This window comes from Tasmannia lanceolata, unplaced genomic scaffold (assembly GCF_043159265.1).
Source record: "Tasmannia lanceolata isolate RefF3 unplaced genomic scaffold, GAP_Taslan_0.1 ptg000015l, whole genome shotgun sequence".
Lineage (NCBI taxonomy): Eukaryota > Viridiplantae > Streptophyta > Magnoliopsida > Canellales > Winteraceae > Tasmannia > Tasmannia lanceolata.
In genome coordinates this window covers 56,196,264-56,216,554 of record NW_027518692.1, presented here as the reverse complement: position 1 = coordinate 56,216,554, position 20,291 = coordinate 56,196,264, and the positions used below count along the sequence as shown (strand labels likewise).

At 38.5% G+C, this 20,291-nt stretch overlaps 1 protein-coding gene and 1 pseudogene across 1 annotated transcript; one reads left to right on the top strand and one right to left on the bottom strand.

The window, feature by feature from the left end:
* Positions 1–5,310: 5,310 nt before the first annotated feature.
* Positions 5,311–11,727, bottom strand: LOC143892098 (glycerophosphodiester phosphodiesterase GDPDL4 pseudogene; annotated as a pseudogene).
* A 329-nt stretch (positions 11,728–12,056) lies between these two features.
* On the top strand, positions 12,057–20,257 carry LOC143892556 (elongation factor 2). The gene is made up of 4 exons (XM_077397269.1): positions 12,057–12,154; positions 15,964–16,016; positions 16,107–16,194; positions 17,524–20,257. The coding sequence occupies exons 2-4, from the start codon at positions 16,014–16,016 to the stop codon at positions 19,962–19,964; spliced, it is 2,532 nt and encodes an 843-aa protein (XP_077253384.1). The 5' UTR covers positions 12,057–12,154; positions 15,964–16,013; the 3' UTR covers positions 19,965–20,257.
* The last annotated feature ends 34 nt before the right edge of the window (positions 20,258–20,291 follow it).

Genomic DNA, 20,291 nt, shown 5'->3' with positions numbered 1-20,291 from the left:
GGGAAGGGGATGGAGTTGGCCCCGCCCCGCATTAATGCCATTTTTTCTTGTATTTTTTTAAGTGTTTTTTTTTTTTTTTTTTGGGAAAACTACTAGAAACCCCTTGGATCAAAACATATCTACAAGATTCTCCAAAATTTTCATAATTTCTATTAGTACAGTTTTGTCCCTGACATAGCTTTTTATGTTTTCTTTTACTCATAATCCATTGGGCATTGTCCCTCATTATATTAGTATATTACCCTTAGAAATCCCTAAAATCTCTCCCTCGAACCATCAACATTAAATTCTTTGAAAATCTCCCTCCCCCAAATAAAGGCAACATCTCTCTGATGAGTGATGAGATTTTATATGGTGTGCGCTCGTATAGTCCATTATTTTTCAAAAAGTAATGTATGGGCTACGCCATAGGATGATCCAAACCGTCCATTTGATAGGCTACAATTTAAAAGTACTTTACAGGCCACACCATAGATCATCCAAACCGTCCATTTGATGGGCCACAACGTAAATAGATTGCGGCCCAAAAATCATTTCCATAGGATGATTGCAACCCTCCGATCTATAGAAGGTACCATAATATGCGATTCCTCTATAGATCAGAGGGTTGGGATTATCCTATGGAAATGATTTTTGGGCCACAACCTATTTACGTTGTAGCCCATCAAATGGACAGTTTGGATCATCCTGCAATGTGCCCATCAAGTGGAAGGTTTGGATCATCATATGCCTATGGTAGTATGGTGTGTCCATCAAATGGACGGTTTGGATCTTCCTATGGTGTGGCACATACAGTACTTTTTGGCAAGTGGGATTGGGAATTAGGAATCTGCTAGGGACTAGTGATCAATTAAATGAATTTGAGAGCAACCACCTTTGTCCCCAGGTTAATAAAATGAATAAGACAAAATCTTAGCCTATGTGGGTTGTGTGGCTACTCTCACATGCAACGGCCAAGCCGCAACATGCTTGTAGTGATTGTCCCCGAAGGATGCGGGGCGGGGATGGGGATTAGATATTCCCCTTGGGGAGGGGAGGGGGATTCCCCACCATCCCCGCAGTGGGGAGGGGGGAAATTCCCCGTAGAGGGGAAGTAGTAGGGGACCCCAACATCCGGCCCCGCCCCGCCCCGTTGCCAGCCCTACTAGTAGTCTAGCCTAGTGTCTAGCGCAAATACCTCTTAAGTCACAAATATTATTTTTTTGGGAAAATTTATCTGGAAGAATGTATCTTGAGACGTTTTAATTTTTTTTGTTATTTTCAGATTTATATTGAAAAAAAACTAAAAAAATGAAATATTTAAAAATATGAAAAATATAAAATCTATGAATAAAATAAAGACAACAAGTAATATGGAAAAATTATCACAATATTTTTAGGGAAGTGATATATCCGCTGCTTTTGATCACCAGGAACACGCCCTGTCAGTGTGTGGCAATCAGGGGTATTGAATTCTTCTGACATAAGTACAACAACCCCTCTTTAGTCATTGATACACTGACAGGGGGTGTTCCTGGTGATCAAAATGGGCGGATATATCATTTCCCTATTTTTACCATAAAAATAAAATGTGAAGATATCTCTATAATTTTTTAGAACCTCGAGAAAATTTCTAGATTTTATCGGATTTATGCATATAGCAGATTAGCAGTAGCTCATCTTGGTTTGGATCCATATGAATTTCTTATTTTTCTTTATTGCATTCTCTTGATTGAAAGAAAGACATCTCTGATGGAAATTTTTTTCTTTCCATGATTTAGAGGGAAATGACACAACTTCGGATAATTTAGAAAGATATTACAATAAATCGAAGGCCCCTTTCTGTGTGGACATTTGATTAGGATTAATGATTGCATTTTCAAGACGCATCCGTTCTGTGTCTTTGCGACTTGCGAGATTCCAATGTGAACGTTTTTTTTTATTGTGGTCAACTCACCATGATTCATTTTTCTTGAATTTTTTTTATCTTAAAAACATGAATTTGGTTGGTTATAGTTGCGTAGTAATTGTGGACCCCGATCCGGGCGAGAGGCGGCGGTGAGGGACGTGCCCCCACGCGCTAACAGTCTCTATGGATCATCCACGTGAATGGAGAGCTCTACCAAGGAACTCTCGAAAGAAGTGCCTCTCACAGCATGAGTGGCGATATAAAAGGTGAGATACCTCTCGATTCGGGGACTAGCCCAGATTCAAGGCGTACCTTAAACAAAGAAGAGTCGCCATCCAAGGAAGTGGGCCAAGGATCCCATACTATGCTCTGTTGCAACGGATAACCAGAGATTATAAAAGAGGGTTCGTGCCTGGTTACGAATTCGGAAGATCTGAAGAGCACCTCATCCGCCCAAGTGCAAGCACCTGGTCTCTTATGCCATTTGTTATTGATTTTGAAGAGTTTTGAGCGAAAGTCATATGAAATGGGAACATATATCTCTGAGAAGACGTCTACCTAATCATGCATGTCTCAGAGATGAAAATTAAACACATATACAAAATAAATGAAAGATGTGTCACCTAAGCAAAACTAGGTTATAAGTGACATGCCTAATGGGTGTCTAAATTCTGGTGTGCAAACACATGCATGTCACAGCTAAATGTATAGGATCTGTACATGAAAGTAAGAAAACACAGCAAAAACATACAACACAAATCAACTCTATACCTGACTGGACAAAATGAGTCCTAACTCTAATACGACCTGACTCGGACCAAGATGGCCGTCCATCCCAGCTGCTCTACGTATCCCGGCCTCGGGAAGAATCGGAGTCAACGTAGTTCGATGCCCTATTCCAAACTACTATGCCTAACCATCTAGAACCGCTATCATAGACTCGATCCATTAGACTCAACTGATTTTTTAAAGCTTTTTTGTATGATTGCTTAAATTCAAGTGAATTGTAATTTTCAGGACTCTCTATATGCCCTAACTAATGTAAGTTGATTAGCCTTAAGCTAATGCAGGTGGGTCCTACATCCCATGTGTAACTAGGCTGTGCAATCTAAGGAAAACCATGGGCTAACTATATGCTTCCTAGTCTAGCCATCGGTTCGACTAAATGTCTAACCGATCGACTTGAAGCCTACTAACTCTAGGGACACTCACACGACAGGACATACCATATCAATACAAATCAGGACAGACTCCTAACTCTAAAACACCCCAAACAAACTAGGACGGACTCCTAACTCTATGGGAAGATCTTTTTGAAAAAGGTTTTGAAGAAGTTTTTGTATTTTTGAAGGTTCGAAATTTTTATTTTTAAAGGTTTGGCTGGACCTGGGATGTGGATCCCAAGCTGCACTACGTACCTCGTGGAAGAGGATCAAGCCAACGTAGTTCGGAAATAGAATTCCTAACTACTCTCCTAATGACTCAAGATTTTTGAGATTTTTGATTTTTTAGATGTTTTTGACACGAGAGGACTGAATCCTATCATCATAAGGGAAGGACATACTCTTGAAATCCCGCAAAGGTTGGACAGCATCCTATGCTTTGCGGGGGGAATGAACAGAATAACAACTCTGCAAGGGTTGGACAGCATCCTATACCTTACAAGAGCGGATAGAAAAAACACAAGATTTGATGAGAGGTTGGATAAAATCCTAACCCACATGATGATAGGACTGAATCCTGAAAGAAAGACAGACTCTCTAGCTAAGGACAGACTCCTAGGCTAAGGACTGACTCTGAAAATAGGATTCTAAGAAGGAGGTGCTAATGAGACAAAGCCTGTCTCCTAAAAGAAAATGAGATAAAGAAGGGTGCTAGTGAGACTATCAAGCTGAGATAAAGCTCACAATTAACAAGGAAAAAGATACCTTGCGCATATTTGGCAAAGGTAAAACATCCAGCCGGGCCGGACAGCTACCTAGCCCTAGGGTGCAATAAATGTGCAACCCAATACCCATAAGGGTAAGGGGTATGTTGCCAAGCCGAGTAGGATGTTTTCCCAAAACCAAATGATGCACAAAGAGGGGGTTTAGTAAAAGAATGAGACTGGGTAAGTCTATTAGACACATAGGTAGGATAGAGAAAAATGTTAACAAGGAAAAAGAGACCTTGTGCATATTTAGCAAAGGTAAAAACACCCAGCCAGGCCGGATAGCTTCCTAGCCCTAGGGTGCAACAAATGTGCAACCCAATACCCATAAGAGTAAGGGGTATGTTGCCAAGCCGAGCAAGGTGTTCTCCCAAAACCAAAAAACGCACAAAGATGAGGTTTAGAAAGAAAAATGAGATTGGGTGAGACTCCTAAACAAGAAGATGAGCTCCAAGAGAGGTGCTGATGAGACATGGCATGTCTCCTAAGGATAGACTCACTAATGAGACAAAGCTTGTCTCTAAAGGATACAACTTTCTCTGTCTGAGACATAGCCTGTCTCCCTGAGAGGGCTCTAGAGAACTCTTTCATTGCCCTTGCAATGAAAGGATTTCTAATTTCTAGGGGATACACACCATAAAGACTTGGACAAGTCTTTAAATAAATGAGAGGAGTACTACTTGGACTAAGCGAATCCCCTAAGGATGGGCTTAGGCTAGCGCCTTCATCACCCTTGCAACGAGAGGGAATTCTAGTATCTAAAGAATTTAACAAAACTCTAAAAGACTGTGTTAGTCTATCAAAGAAAGAAGGAAAGTCTACCAGATAATCACAAATTCCAAAAAATAAATCAAGTACTAAACAAAGAAAAATTTTCAATAAAACAATACACGATCTATAGCAATTATAGAATGATAAACAATATTAATTAGTCCAGACCAGCCGCTGGATAGCCTAATAAAGTAAAAATAATATCAAACACTTCAAAACCAACCACAAACCCCAATACGGGGACTCCAATGAAATCAGATGATGCCAAAGTAATCATCTGATATCAAATACACATGATAATATTTCTAATCCCGCCTTGAGATCAGACAGTACTCATGTCGATGATATCGAATAGAGTAGTCATCTGATCTCCTTCTTCCTATTAACAATTTATTTAAATAATAAGCTTTGAGATAATCACACCTGAATAATCCATTTATCTTCAGAATCTAACTCAAAACTATAAGATGAAAGAGGAATATTAAATTTCCAACAGATTATAGAAACACATTAAATGATATTTACATCACCCTAAAAGATGGGCTTGGGATAACTCCTTCATCGCCCTTGCAATGAAAGGACAAATTCTAAAGGTTTCTAAAGACTATGCAAGTTTATAGAAAGAAAAGAAGAAAGAAGGGGGGACTATCACGATCGGGTAAATCCTTCTAAAGATGGGCTTAGGCTAGCGCCTTCATCGCCCTCGGCAATGAATAGGTTTTTACAATCTAAGATACCTGAAAGGAGGAGAGATACAAGGAGCATTGCCAGAGAGATGAAGGTGTACGCAGTAGTATGGGGCCGTCCACTTGGTGATGCTCCATTTGGAGGTGTTTGAGGAGCGACATTGGAGGTGGGCTCCGACACACTTCCGCCAGTAGAGTTTTGCTCGTTCCGAAACGGGAGGCAAATGTGGCTCTATTACATTGGATGCTGTGAGGGATGGGAAAGGTGCGGCGGCTGGTGTAATAGCATAAAGTAGCTAAATTAGACCTCCAGGTTGAACAGGAAGCATATAAGTTGGCATATTACTGCCCAACTTTAAACAAGTATTGCTTCTGTACGATCTGGCAGTCCCAGGGAAATCAGTGATAACTCCATCTACCCCAGCTCCTTGGAAAAATCAGTTGATCTCCACAGTTAGGTCCGAGAAAAATCCCAAGCTTGAGATACAAACTCACTCATAAATAGATGTGCATAAACAGATAGGTTAAATGATTGTAACTTTTGCACCAGGTCAGTAGCTCTAGTTATGAACTTAGCATCATTATGAGGAAATATAGAATCCTTCCCAATTGCAACAGAATCTGCAAACTTCTTGATATCATTGATAGATGAGTTAAGGGCATCTCTAATTGTCTCATCAATCTTGTACATAAGCTTGTAGTGGGTTTGCTGCCTGAACTTGGTCAGAACAGAGCTGTTGGTAGATTGTATTGTGACTTCCAGGCTTGTTTGGTTGGCATAACCAGAAGCATTCAAGGTGTTGATGACAGTATCAACTATGCTAATGCCTTACTTCTGTGCGAGGTACGCTGCATTCTCTATGTTGATCAAGATCCCAGTAATAGGCTTACTTGTTCAAGAATGGGTTTGAAATTGCCGGCTTCAACTGAGACTGAATCTCACTCCAAGTGAGATTGAAGGTGAAAATTCTAGAAGTTCCCTGAATCTCTGGAATATTAGCTAAAAGAGAACTGTAGGGTGTCTGCACAACTGTTGTACTAGCTATAAGATCTATAGAGCCTAAGCATATGGGGATTTTATCTTCTGTTAATTGAACAGAACAATCAATAATATTTGCACCATCATCAACAGCTTTCTGGTAAGACAGATCAGTACATCTGGGGTAGATTCCACTTGCTCCATCGTGGGAAATAATTACTGATTTTTCATTTTCAGAGCCATTTTGGTTTATATGATGAAAGTAACCAATGGTCTCTGATGGAGTTATAGGAAAAACTGACAGAACGCCATCAATAGAAAAGTCACCATTGTCAATGTACGATAAATACTCAGCTATTGAATCATAACTGTAATTGTAGCTAAGAGGTACAGCATCATTGATGAAATCTGCTGCAAAAATGTCCAGCCCTTCTTTATGACCGTCCAAGACAACAAAAGTGTGGGGCTGTAGGTACATAGCAGAGTTTACAGGCCATATATAATTCTTGGGGACAAGGACTCCCTATACCATACAGTAAATAAGTTCACAAATACTAATACTCTTTCATATGTCTATGCTCATTACATTCACACAAGAATTTATATTCAATATGAAACACTTGGGAGTTTAATTGTTACTGCTCATACAAAGTTTGACCTGAAAAGTTGTAAAGGGCTCTGTGATTTTTGATTGGTTCAAACAATTCCAGAACACCATATGATAAAAGAAAATGCAGTGGGAATATCAACGGCCTTTAATTTTTCATGAACTGATTTTTAAGGTTCAAATCATGGCTATGGATATAACCTGATTCCTACTTCTAAACTCTATGAAACAAGATATCAAACTTTGGCAAAGGATGAGAAATCACACAAGTAACAAGCATTCTAAAAAAATTGACAATCCAAACATTATTGGACAACCTTACCAAAAAAAAAAAAATCTACTATTAAGACCTGATCCAAGAGCAACTTCTAAAATAAACAACATCGAAGGTATATTTCCTGTATCTACTATCATTCTGTAAAAAGAAATGATCCAATCTCAAAATCGGATAGGAAAAAGATAAGAATATTACCTTTTCGTTGAATTTCCTCACCTTTACCTCAAAATTTGGTCACCGTCCCTTTGTAATATTTGATTTTCTTTCCGAAGTTTGTTGAAATTCCAGCAAATTTGATCTGAGATCGTGGCCTATGAAATTGATGGAGGAAAACCTTAGATCCGACGATGATAAGGTTAGGTCTATGGTTCTTCAAGCAAGATTTAGGATTTCTATGAATAGATCTAAAATTTCTAGAATTTCTAGGGTTTCAGAAAGAGAAAGATGATGAAGATATAGCTTCTAACAGAGATTAACCGAACTCTAGGTGATGAGATCATCGGAGGTAGCTCTCAACCGGAAAAGATCACTGGAATTCAACGAAGCTTGCCGGAGAAGAAAAGGAAAAGGTGAAAAAGTTGGATCTGATATGGGAGAAAACCAGATCTGATGTGAAAGATGATCAAGGTAAGGTTCTTAAAGAGCAAATTAAGGCTTGATGAAGATAGAAAAAGAAGAAGAAGATCAGAGGAGAAGACTAATAGCTGAAGAAAACAGACACTGACCGGATCTCCGGTGATTTCACCGGAAAAAATGATCGGAGAAGAAGAGAAAAAAAAAGAAAAAAGGCTAGGGTTTAAGATTTGGGGAAAATGGAGATCATAAAAGAAGAAAAAGAAGAAGAAGAGGAAAAGGAGGAATAGGAAATGATCTTAGCTGGAGTTTTGAGCCGGAATCGTGACCGGAGTTCGACCGGAGAAGACGAAGATGAGCCGGATCTACTCTCTCTCTTTAAGCTTTCTCTCAGACTCTCTCTCTCTAAACGAATATCGCCTTCTTTTTTTTTTTTTAATTTTACAGTTTTTTTTCGTATATATAGAAAAGAAAAGGGGGTTGATAATGGCACTACTGCTTGATGGGCGCACGAATGCGCGACCCCATCGGGCTAAATCACCCCCACACTTTGATAACTGTACAAACTCCACTTGTCTTTTCCAAATTTTTTTGTCGGATTTTTCTGAAACTCTGCCGGGGCATTTCTGAGATTTTAAGGCTTCTAAAAATGTATTCATGGGTATTTAGGGGCTTGATTTGACTTGGATTTTTCCTAAAATACAAGGATTTTAGGGGAAAATGAAAATTTAGTGGGCCACCCTTCATTGCACTATACACTCTCTCTCAGCCCGATTACTGGGCAAACGAGTCTCGATCTCGATGAAATTCTGCAAGGGGTTAGAAGAGACCCTAATCTAGCCTAGGACGAAGTTTGGGACCCTAATGCTGAGATTCAGATAGATTTGGCACGAGCCGGGAAGGTTTAGGGCTTAGTCAAAATGGGGTGTCTACAGTAATTTACAGAATCGAATGTATTTTGGGATGTAGGCAGGGCTTAGTTTTGTTAGAGATTCTTTATGATATTGGCCTATCTTAGCTTTGTATTAATTAGCATAGCACATTTATTAGATATTATAAACTACTATTTACATTCAAGCGGGAAAACTTATTAGGAGTCACTCGTGGTCCATTATGACCTTTATAAATGTAATTTTCAAGGTGCATTAGTATTAATATTTAGTATTTTGCTTTGCTTATTTGGAGCTATGGAGTAGCATATGTGTATTTTACATTTTCAATGGAGAAACTTATTAGGAGTGGAGATCCAATATGTCATTTTATTTATGATTTCTAAACTTTTGCGGTTTTATGTGACTTTTTTCTTTCATGGTATTTCGATTAGAACAAATGCTAGGATTGTCAATTTCATGCAATTTGACGATTAAGAGGAAAACCAATGCTACGCGAGGTATCTTTAGTTTTTTCATTTAGATTTAATCTCTTACTGTTTACACTGTGATTTCAAGAGTATGGGAGACTGTGGGTATTACTGATCTTCATGGTGTTCGTGTGGAATTCAAGGTTTTTCATAATACCTCTTTCATAGGTTAGGTTTTTATGATGTCATAAGACTACTTTTATGATTGATTTGTGACTTATGTGTATATGTGTATTGGCCGATGCTTGCAAATAATTGTGCTGCATAGGGGTATTACCTGCTTCGTACACTGCTCTTAGTTACTTTGATTTTTTTTAATTGCTAAGATGAAACTGAAAATTGAGATAGGGAAATGTTATCAGCACAACCATATTTTGATTTATGCACAAAACCAGCAGTCTTTTCTTCCCTAGTTGGATCATGAGAGCTTTTTGGGAAATGTAATAACATTTTGACAGCTCTTTAAATACTAAAAGAGTAGGTGGTATGTGAAAAATATCAAAATATGGTTGTGCTGATATAATTTCCCTTGAAATATTTGATCGGTTAATTTAGAATAGTCAGATTTATACATCTTCTTATGTTGTCATTGTCGTGACATATAATCTTTACCTCAATCTTAATTTCAATGAATAATGATATGGTAACCGAGTTGGGGACCGAGATTGGATCCTAACAAAAGGGAAAGATTTCTAACGTGTTAACAGGCTATCTGTTAGGTTCCACTCTCAGTCTCCATAGCAGCACTCAATTTCAATTTCTGCAGTTTTTTTTTTTCAATCTTTTTGATTCCGGGTGATATGTAACATGAAGCCAGCGACATTACCACCAACCTTAGCCCCTGCCCTCTTCCTCCTCTCTCTTAAATCCTATTCACGCCTCTACTGTAAGCAAACTCAAAGTTACAGTTAGAATGAGATGATGTAATGGGGTGCTTATTTTTTTAATTGTACAGTGGAGTGTTTGATGAGGGGAGTTTGGTATAGAATGATACAAATTCGGAATTCCTAATCTCTAAGAATGCAAGGATGCTCTATTTAACATAAGCATACAATTAAAGTACATCCTGAAACGCGTGACACTTGGGTACACATTTCTTTATTGTATTTAGCCTAGGGTATGACAAACTCTGAAGGGCTTCCTCTTTTAGCCATGGGATACACTGTTAAAAGTGTGACAAGTTGAAAGCTATAAGAGGGATGCTAAAATCAAGGACGCGCTTGCAAAAAATGGAATGAAAGGGCGCCCCCATTGGTTGCCCTCACCAAAGTGCATTAACATAAAAGTCAAACCAAATTAATGGCACTTTGGTGACGTGTAACCAATTGGGGCGCCCTTTCATCCAATTTTTGCAAGGGCACCCCTGAGTTTAGTATTCCTAAATTTATAATAACGATAAGAGGAATTCTAGACTGAAGGGAGCCCTTGCAAAAAAGACAGCCCTTTCACCTTTTTTTGCAAGGGCTCTCTTGAGTTTAGATTTCCTCTAATGATCATCTAATAACGGATTAGGCAGTCTAAAGATCGTACAAGCGCAGCCAAACACTAAGATCAACAAACCAAGACTAAGTAAACAACAAGAAGACAAAACAAGAACACTTTTTGTTTATCAAATCTCACGTATCCCTTTGTGAACCGTGAGTGTAACTTTTATTCTACTTCTCTCAACAGAATCCTCACTTTCCTTAGTCTCTTATTACATTTACTAAAGATGCCCAAAAAAACACAATAGCTAGGTTGAATGTTTGATTCGAAAAGGTAAGATGGCAACCTACAAAAAGCAACTATAAAAAAGTCTTTTGCAATGGGAAGATATAAAAGCCTAGATGGGAAGCAGCAACGTGTTCAAATCTTGGTTTCCGAATTTGCCTTTCGGGAGTTTTTGGTAATATGGATCTTCAAGATCCTGGGCAAGATCTCGGGTTACATCACATACAAAGTTACCTTGTGCGGCCAAATGATAGGTAGAGACGATTGATATGATCAACCAATGGGCAATCGAACATGGCTCGCTATAAGTGTATGGTGATCAGATCCATTGGTTTTGTTAGCCATCACATCAGTTTGTTTCTCTGCCTTCATCTTGGTAAAAGGGTTTTATTAGCTTCCCTTCGATTTTAAATATTCATTTCACGTTGAAGGATTCTGTGATTTTTAAACCCATACTTACCCACCTCTCTTTCTCTCCTCAGGAATTACCAAAATTATACCTACTAGTAAATGCGAAATTTTATATGGCGTTACGCCCTAAAGTGCATGTCTCTCAAAAAAGTACGGTGGGCCCATCTATCTCTCCCGGTGGAATTACCAAAATCATACCCACTAGTAAATGCAAAATTTCATAGGGTGTGTGGCCCTAAAGTGCATGTCTCTCAAAAGGTACATGGGCCCACTTAATAAAGATGATCCCAACCGCTAATTTTTTGGGCCTCAACTTAACTAGGTTTATACCCCATAAATCATCTCAATAGGATGATCCTAACCCTCCCATCTATCGAGGTTTCCACAATGTAACAGGCCAGAGTGTTAGGATCATCCCATGGGAATGATTTTCGGTCTACGGTCTATTTACGTTGTGGGCCAACAAATGAACGGTTTGGATCATCTTATGACTGGCCCCGCATACTTTTGGATAAATACCAGCCTTTAAAGCCATAACGTAAATATTTTCCCCCTTTTTTTAATGGGAAGTGACATATTTGCCCCCTTTTTGTTTACTCGGGACAGCCCCCTCTGGTGTATTTAGACTCTTTAGTATTTACACTACCGGGGTTGTCCCAAGTAAAAAAAAAGGACAAATATGTCATTTCCCACAAATTAGCGTAGAAACGGAAAAAGCACTGAGCGCACTAGAAGATATTTCCCATTGTTTTTTTTAATGGTAGGCATATGCGACACGGCTGCTGCCCTCGCTCATATATTCAAGTCAACGACTAAGATCATTCTGAAACTAACGGTCAAGATTCATTCAAGCATGCATATTAGGGTTTTGCCACACACATTTTCATTTCTGTCATCTGTTAGAAACAGACCAGAGGCTACTCTGAGATCTAACTCCTCGCCCTTTTCTCTGCTTTTCCGAGGTAAAACCCTAGCTCCCAACGATCTTCTTCTGATTATTTTTCTATTTCTATCTCTTAATCTTTGATCGGGTTTTGATTTCGCTCGGATCAATACCTTTTATTCTGTTTTCTAATACCTTCTGCCATAAATCCTTGGTTTTTCCTTTGTAATATTTTTTTTAAAAAAAAAAAAAAAGTTTGAGGCGTGATGTTGCGATCGAATTGTAAATCTAAAGTTGAATAAAAGTTTAGATCTAATGGTTTTTTCCGAGGAATCAGGTTCAGTTTCATTGATTTTAGTTTTTTTTTCTACTTTTAGGCGTGATGTTGCGGTTGAATCGAAGATCAAAACTTTAATAAAAGCTTTAGATCTAATTTTTTTTTCCGAAGATTAAGTTTATTAATTTTAGCTTTTTTCTTCTACTTTGATGCATGATGTTGTGGCTTAATCGTAGATCAAAAGTTGAATAAAAGCTTTAGATCTAAATCATCTAACGGTTTTTATCCGAAGAATTAAATCCTGTTTCATTGATTTTACTTTTTTTTTTCCTACTGTTTGAAGAAAGTTTTTGTTTTTTCCTTTTCTTTTTCTTGTAGGAGTTTTGAAGAGCTTTAGATCTAACAATTTTCCTTTATCGCTTTATTTTCTTAACTTTCGGATCCTCTGGCTCTGTATGACTGTTTTCTGATTGTAAATCCAGTTATCTGCAAGCTCTTATGATGGATGTTAAAAAACAGTTAGGATTTATTTTAGGGGAGATGAGATTGGAGGGGTTCTAAGGTTTAAATTATGATATGTTCGATGGATCTGAATTTTTGTGACTTCATATATTAATTTGATTTCGTTCATGGCCGCATGTGATAGTCTCTGATTGTTGGTTCTGTTTTCTTTAGCCCTTGGAAACTTGAATATTTCTATTATTTTATTTATTTATCTGTAGGTTGCAATATTGATATCAAGCAAATCATCCAAAAAAAAAAAATCGATGTCAAGCGAAACACCATATAATAGAAAGTAGGATTACGGTTGTTTGGTTATTGATTTTGTAGTGTCCTTATATGTTCTTGATGATACTAGTCTTATAGAAAAGATTTTCTAAGCAGGAAATTTTGGTACGTTAAAGTGAAGACTGCTTTGACAGCAAAAGAGTTCGAGAATTTCTCTGCTATTATTAATACTCTAGAGTACTTTGTTAAAGTAGAGAGTGGATGTTTGAGAAAAAAATCGAAATAATTCTGCTGTAGTCTGTACACATGAAAAAATGATCAAATTTCTTTGTATAGATCAAAACTTTAATTTTTATCAATTCATGCCAACTTATTCTTTCATGGCTATTGAAAAGATTTCCTTGTTTGCTTTAAAGTCAAAGCTGGAGTTTTTTTCCTACTTGCTTTGCTATTACTTGTGAATAGTGCATATATATGGTCCCTTAATTTTAGGAGCAACTGATGGGAATCTCTTTGTTCAGTTTGTTTGTGTTGATTAAGTTGAAAGTAACGTCTACAGATCTTAACAAGAGTAATAAGATAGTCTATTTAATTTGTGACGTCCTACTCGTTCCCATGTGTATGTGTGTCACACATGCATGATGATTTCGGTTGGTGATCTGTTGGTCATTCAAATCAAGGATGGTCAATTCGCCATAGCCCTAAAATCATTGGATCGAATTTTCTTTGCTTTCCAATCCATGATCTGCAAATGGAACATTAAAAAATTTGTACAAGAAATGAGAGTCAACGTTATCCAGGCAAAATGAATGATATTTTGTATGTTCTGTTTATGTGATAATCCACCAGATCAATAAATCTGATCACCACACATGTGGCACATGCATCTTAGTATTTTTCAGTTTAATATCCAACTAGAAAATTGTTATCTCCTTTTGAATTTTTTAAATAGTTTCTTACGGAACTAAGGTGCATTTCTTGATGTATTTTTTTATTTGTTTCTTTCTTTACATGACTTGGTTCATTCTTTACATGACTTCGTTCTTAACTTCCTTTTTTCTTCTTGATTGATAACAGAATTGATCTTTTGCTTAAAATTTCACTGTTTTTCATTCTTTTTTGGCGTGATATTTTTATTGTCCTTTCTCTTTTTTTTTTGATATCTCTTCAATGGGTTTGGTGGCTTGGTGCTGCATATTGAGAGACATGTAGTAATTTAGTTGGATGTAGTGATGCAAATTGAGGGACACATAGTAATATGCTGAGTTCTTATGCAGTGAGTGACGCTGTTCTTGGGAGTGGCAATTTTAAATACTACAAATATTAGATTGAATTATTCCAATTTATCACATAACGCATCTCATTGAGAATATTCCAATTTCTCACATATCGCATCTTATCTCTCAATGAGTGCGTGTATCCCAAGCCAGCAATTAAGATTTGAGCTGATCCTTTTAACTATGTCTCACTAGTCACTATTAAAAGACTGATTCTAAAGATTTGTGGCAATTTACTATAGGTCTATTTTCTTCTTCAGCTCTATTCAATAGTCCAGTAGTAGCATGGAAATTATGAAAGTGCTTGTGGAAAATCATTCACCTATTCTTCTTAGGTGTGTCTTGGACAATATTTCAGGTGTCATCCGTTTCAAGGTCAAAAAGTTCAGCTTATCCTTACCCTTCAAACAAAAAAAGTTCAGCTTATTGTTTCATGCATTTTCAGTTGTAACTATCTGATCGCTTGAACTTGTTGTGTTTTCTGAGATTACCTCAGTGAAAACACTTGTTTAGTGTTTTGGGCAAAATCACAGCTGTCTTGCGATGTTTTGACTTACTCGAGATGGAATTACTTTATATTTAATCCTATAATTGTATGACTAAACTGTTTACCATAAATGCAATTTCATATTCTTGTCAACGGCCCATGTTTTCACTGATATATTGAGTAGCATCGTGCTGGTGAAAATTTTCCCATGCACCACACTTAGTTTGAGGTCTGACCTCAAGCTCCTGTAAATAGGTAGGGTCAAAATATTCTTCTTATAGGTAGGGTCAAAATATTCTTCTTATAGGTAGGGTCAAAATATTCTTCTTATAGATAGAACCACCAATACTCATCATATCATTCCTCTTTTATGTCCTCTTTTATGTGGAGTAGCGAAGTGCTACTTTAAAGTTTTTCCATGCACCACATCTAGGTGACCTGAAACTCCTGTGAATAGGCAAGAAGTCAGTGGTGACTCTGGTCAAAATATTCTTCTTATAGGTAGAACCGCCAATACTCGTTATATTATTCATCTTTTATGTGATTGTTTCCTAGAGGATGTGGGGTTTTTTGCCATCTTGGATCTCTACGCTTTCATATTGTTTTGACATTTAAGAGCAATACCTGTAGGCCAGGTGGATTTCCAATTTTCCATAAGCTCGATGACATGGAAAGGCTGGTGAATTGTTATTTATTGCTAGGCCAGGTGGATTTCCTTTTAATTACAATACACGAAATGCTTGGGTTGCAACATGGTAAATTAAAAACGTGGCACCTTTAAAAAAAATTAATAAAATTCACGGTTGCGAGACATGGCCATAATGCATTTTACTCGTGTTTTCAATATTTTTGGGCCACCTTCTTTTCTATTTTCATAAGTGAACCTGTTATTGTGATGGTAAAAGATCTATATACAGAATTCAATTGGCATGGAGAAGGTGGACGTCTGAGTACTAGAATTATTACTTACATATAACTCTCTCTCTCTCTCTCTCTCTAATTTGACTTATAATTTTTCCATTAAAAATGATTCAATGTGCAATTTACTTCTGTTATGTCTTGATTTGTTTGACTGTTTTGTTGATAAGTTGCTGAATATGTTTTTCTAAGCTTTGCAGGATTTTTTTTGCTGAGTGTTGCTCCTCGGTGATTTTTTAAGGCAGTCAAGATGGTGTGTATTTCATGCCATTATTTGAAGTTATTGAGTTCTTTATTTCTTCTTTTCTGACAAATGATTGTTGAAAATATTTTCTGTTTGCAGGTGAAGTTTACAGCAGAGGAGCTCCGTAGGATCATGGATCTGAAGCATAACATTAGGAATATGTCTGTCATTGCACATGTGGATCACGGTATGAAATCATTATTGTGTTTGCATTTGGTATCTGTTTAGTTTGCAAACAAAGTTAAAACTTATTAAGTTTTATTTTTATTTTAAACAACCATGCTACACCCCAGTGGGCATGCCTTTGTTCATCTCCTTTGTGTGTCTGCGTACATGATGCAATCAAGTTGTGCCTTGCTATACGCATTTTTGGAACAGAAATCATGATGAGACCCAAGTTCTCATCTTTGTTATTTTTAATACTCTTGAATGTATATAGGGAAATGATATCAGCACAACCAGATCTTGATATTTACAAAGGCCATCTTGTCTTTTAGTATTTAAAGAGGGGAAATGATACCCCCCCCTCCCCGCGACGGTTTCTGTGAGAATGGTTAACTGCTTGAGGATAAATTCACCCCCTTTAACATTTTTCTTTGCCTTTAAAACTTAACGAATAACATTAAAGGGGCGGATTTTATCCGTCAGAGGGGGAAAATATCATTTCCCTTAAAGAGCTGTCAAAAGGTTATTACATTTCCCAGAAGCTTTCACACTCACAAGCCAATTAAAGAAGAAAAGACAGTTGGGTTTGTGCAAATATCAAAATATGGTTGTGCTGATAACATTTCCCTATATATATATATTTATTTTCTTTTTCTTTTTTTTTTTTCTGAAAAAAAACGCTGGTACTGCCTGAGGTTATTTGGCACTCCTTTTGCATTAAATTAATTCTGAAGGTGGCGATAATAACTCTCCTTTTGGATAATGTAACCTACAGGGGTCACCTGGGGAGCCGTTTATTATCCTCTTCTTATTTTAACAGAACTCTTCATTACAGTTGCTGTCCGTTTCTTTCAACGTAAAAACGGGCGTAAAATTTGTTTTATGTTCACTATTACAATGGAAAACAAATTTTACATCCATTTTTATGTCGAACGAAACGGAGCCTTGATGGGGAAAAAAAAACGCAAAAGGAGTACCAAAATCCCTCAGTCCCATCCCATCACTTCCAACCAGATATTCAAGAGTATTGATTTTGCTTTCTAAAACGGTCATCTGTTTCCAAGATTGAATTTGCTAGGTGCCGAGGACACCTCTTATTCTTGATCTCCAAGCAATGTAAAGGAAATGAACTAGGCTTCATTGGATACCTTGATGCCAATAGGAGCATATGGAAGTTCTCAAATGTCCTCATACATAAGTCTGACATGGGATCTCTATTTTGTTATTATCTTGACGCATTTTTATTTTATAATCCCTATTCTATGTGCTCTAATATTCTCAAGCATACATTTAATGTTGTGTATCATATGGATGCATTTGCACGCTAACTTGATGTTTTGGGACCTTGCAGGCAAGTCTACTCTTACCGATTCCCTTGTGGCGGCTGCGGGAATCATCGCACAAGAAGTTGCAGGTGATGTTCGGATGACAGATACCCGAGCAGATGAGGCAGAGCGTGGTATCACAATTAAATCTACCGGTATCTCTCTTTATTATGAGATGACACCAGAAGAATTAAAGAACTACAAAGGTGAACGTTCTGGGAATGAGTATTTGATCAACCTCATTGATTCACCTGGACACGTTGACTTTTCTTCTGAGGTCACAGCTGCCCTCCGTATTACCGATGGCGCATTGGTTGTGGTAGATTGTGTTGAGGGTGTCTGCGTCCAAACAGAGACAGTTCTTCGACAGGCCCTCGGAGAGAGGATCAGGCCTGTCCTGACCGTCAACAAGATGGATCGTTGTTTCCTTGAGCTTCAGGTCGAAGGTGAAGAAGCATATCAGACCTTCCAACGAGTCATAGAAAATGCAAATGTTATTATGGCTACTTATGAAGATCCCCTTCTTGGTGATGTTCAGGTCTACCCTGAGAAAGGAACTGTTGCTTTCTCAGCTGGTTTGCACGGTTGGGCTTTCACTTTGACCAACTTTGCCAAAATGTATGCCTCCAAATTTGGAGTTGACGAGTCAAAAATGATGGAGAGGCTTTGGGGTGAAAACTACTTTGATCCTGCTACCAAGAAATGGACTACCAAGAATACAGGCTCTGCTACATGCAAGCGAGGTTTCGTTCAGTTCTGTTACGAACCTATCAAGCAGATCATAAACACCTGCATGAATGATCAGAAGGGAAAACTGTGGCCAATGTTGCAGAAGCTTGGCGTTAGCATGAAAGCTGATGAGAAGGATTTGGTTGGGAAGGCTTTAATGAAACGTGTCATGCAGACTTGGCTGCCAGCTAGTAATGCTCTTCTTGAAATGATGATCTTCCACCTCCCATCTCCTGCTACAGCGCAAAGATACCGTGTTGAGAATTTATACGAAGGTCCTCTTGATGATATTTACGCTAATGCTATCAGAAACTGTGACCCTGAAGGGCCTCTGATGCTTTATGTTTCTAAGATGATTCCCGCTTCTGATAAGGGTAGGTTTTTCGCCTTTGGTCGGGTTTTTGCCGGAAAGGTTTCAACTGGTTTAAAGGTCAGGATCATGGGGCCAAACTATGTTCCGGGCCAGAAGAAAGATTTGTATGTAAAGAGTGTGCAGAGGACTGTCATTTGGATGGGGAAGAAGCAAGAATCTGTAGAGGATGTGCCTTGCGGAAATACTGTCGCCTTGGTAGGGTTAGATCAGTTCATAACTAAGAATGCAACTCTGACAAATGAGAAGGAAGTTGACGCCCATCCGATACGAGCCATGAAATTTTCTGTTTCACCAGTTGTTCGTGTGGCCGTGCAATGTAAGGTTGCGTCTGATCTTCCCAAGCTTGTTGAGGGCTTGAAACGATTGGCTAAATCAGATCCTATGGTGCTGTGTATGATTGAGGAATCCGGCGAGCATATCATTGCGGGTGCTGGTGAGCTGCATCTTGAAATTTGCTTGAAAGACTTACAGGATGACTTCATGGGTGGTGCAGAAATTATCGTATCTCCACCTGTTGTGTCTTTCCGTGAGACTGTGCTCGAGAAGTCATGCAGGACTGTGATGAGCAAGTCCCCAAACAAGCACAACCGTCTATACATGGAAGCTCGCCCCATGGAAGACGGCCTTGCTGAGGCTATCGATGAAGGTCGTGTTGGCCCGAGGGATGACCCCAAAGTCCGTTCGAAGATTCTCTCTGAGGAATTTGGATGGGACAAGGATCTTGCCAAGAAGATTTGGTGCTTTGGACCTGAAACCACTGGCCCTAACATGGTAGTTGATATGTGTAAGGGAGTTCAATACCTGAATGAAATCAAGGACTCAGTTGCTGCTGGATTCCAATGGGCATCAAAGGAAGGTGCATTGGCGGAAGAGAACATGCGTGCGATATGCTTTGAGGTATGTGATGTGGTTCTTCATGCAGATGCTATTCACCGTGGTGGTGGGCAGGTTATTCCTACGGCGAGAAGGGTCATCTATGCATCTCAGCTAACTGCTAAGCCGAGGCTTTTGGAGCCGGTCTATCTGGTGGAGATCCAGGCTCCTGAGCAGGCACTTGGTGGTATCTATGGTGTTCTGAATCAGAAGCGTGGGCATGTGTTTGAGGAGATGCAGAGGCCGGGTACACCGCTCTACAACATCAAGGCCTATCTTCCGGTTGTCGAGTCATTTGGGTTCTCTGGCAATCTTAGGGCAGCCACATCTGGACAGGCATTCCCGCAGTGCGTGTTTGATCATTGGGAGATGATGAGTTCTGACCCATTGGATCCAACATCACAGGCTGGGGTGCTTGTGGCTGAGATTCGCAAGAGGAAGGGGCTGAAGGAGCAAATGACCCCGCTGTCCGAGTTCGAAGACAAGCTCTAAGCTGTGCCTGTGTTGAAGGATAAAGATGAGAAGGTGATGATACGGTAAGTCCTCTTTTTTCTCTCTTTTCCTCCGATTTTTCATTCTTGTTACTGTTGTTGAGTTCGCTTGTGAGCAGATAGATTTTTATTCCTAGTTTTTCAATTTACAATTGCTGTTTTGTAAGGATGAGGATAGTACTCTGTTGCTTGATATTTGTGTTTTGGACAAATTCTTAGGGTGCTTATGCTGAGAAATGCTTTGTCGAGCTGATTATATATCTATTTTATCAACCTGATTATAAACTTGCTTTATTTATTAGGTGTGAGTTTTGTAGAAATATTACTA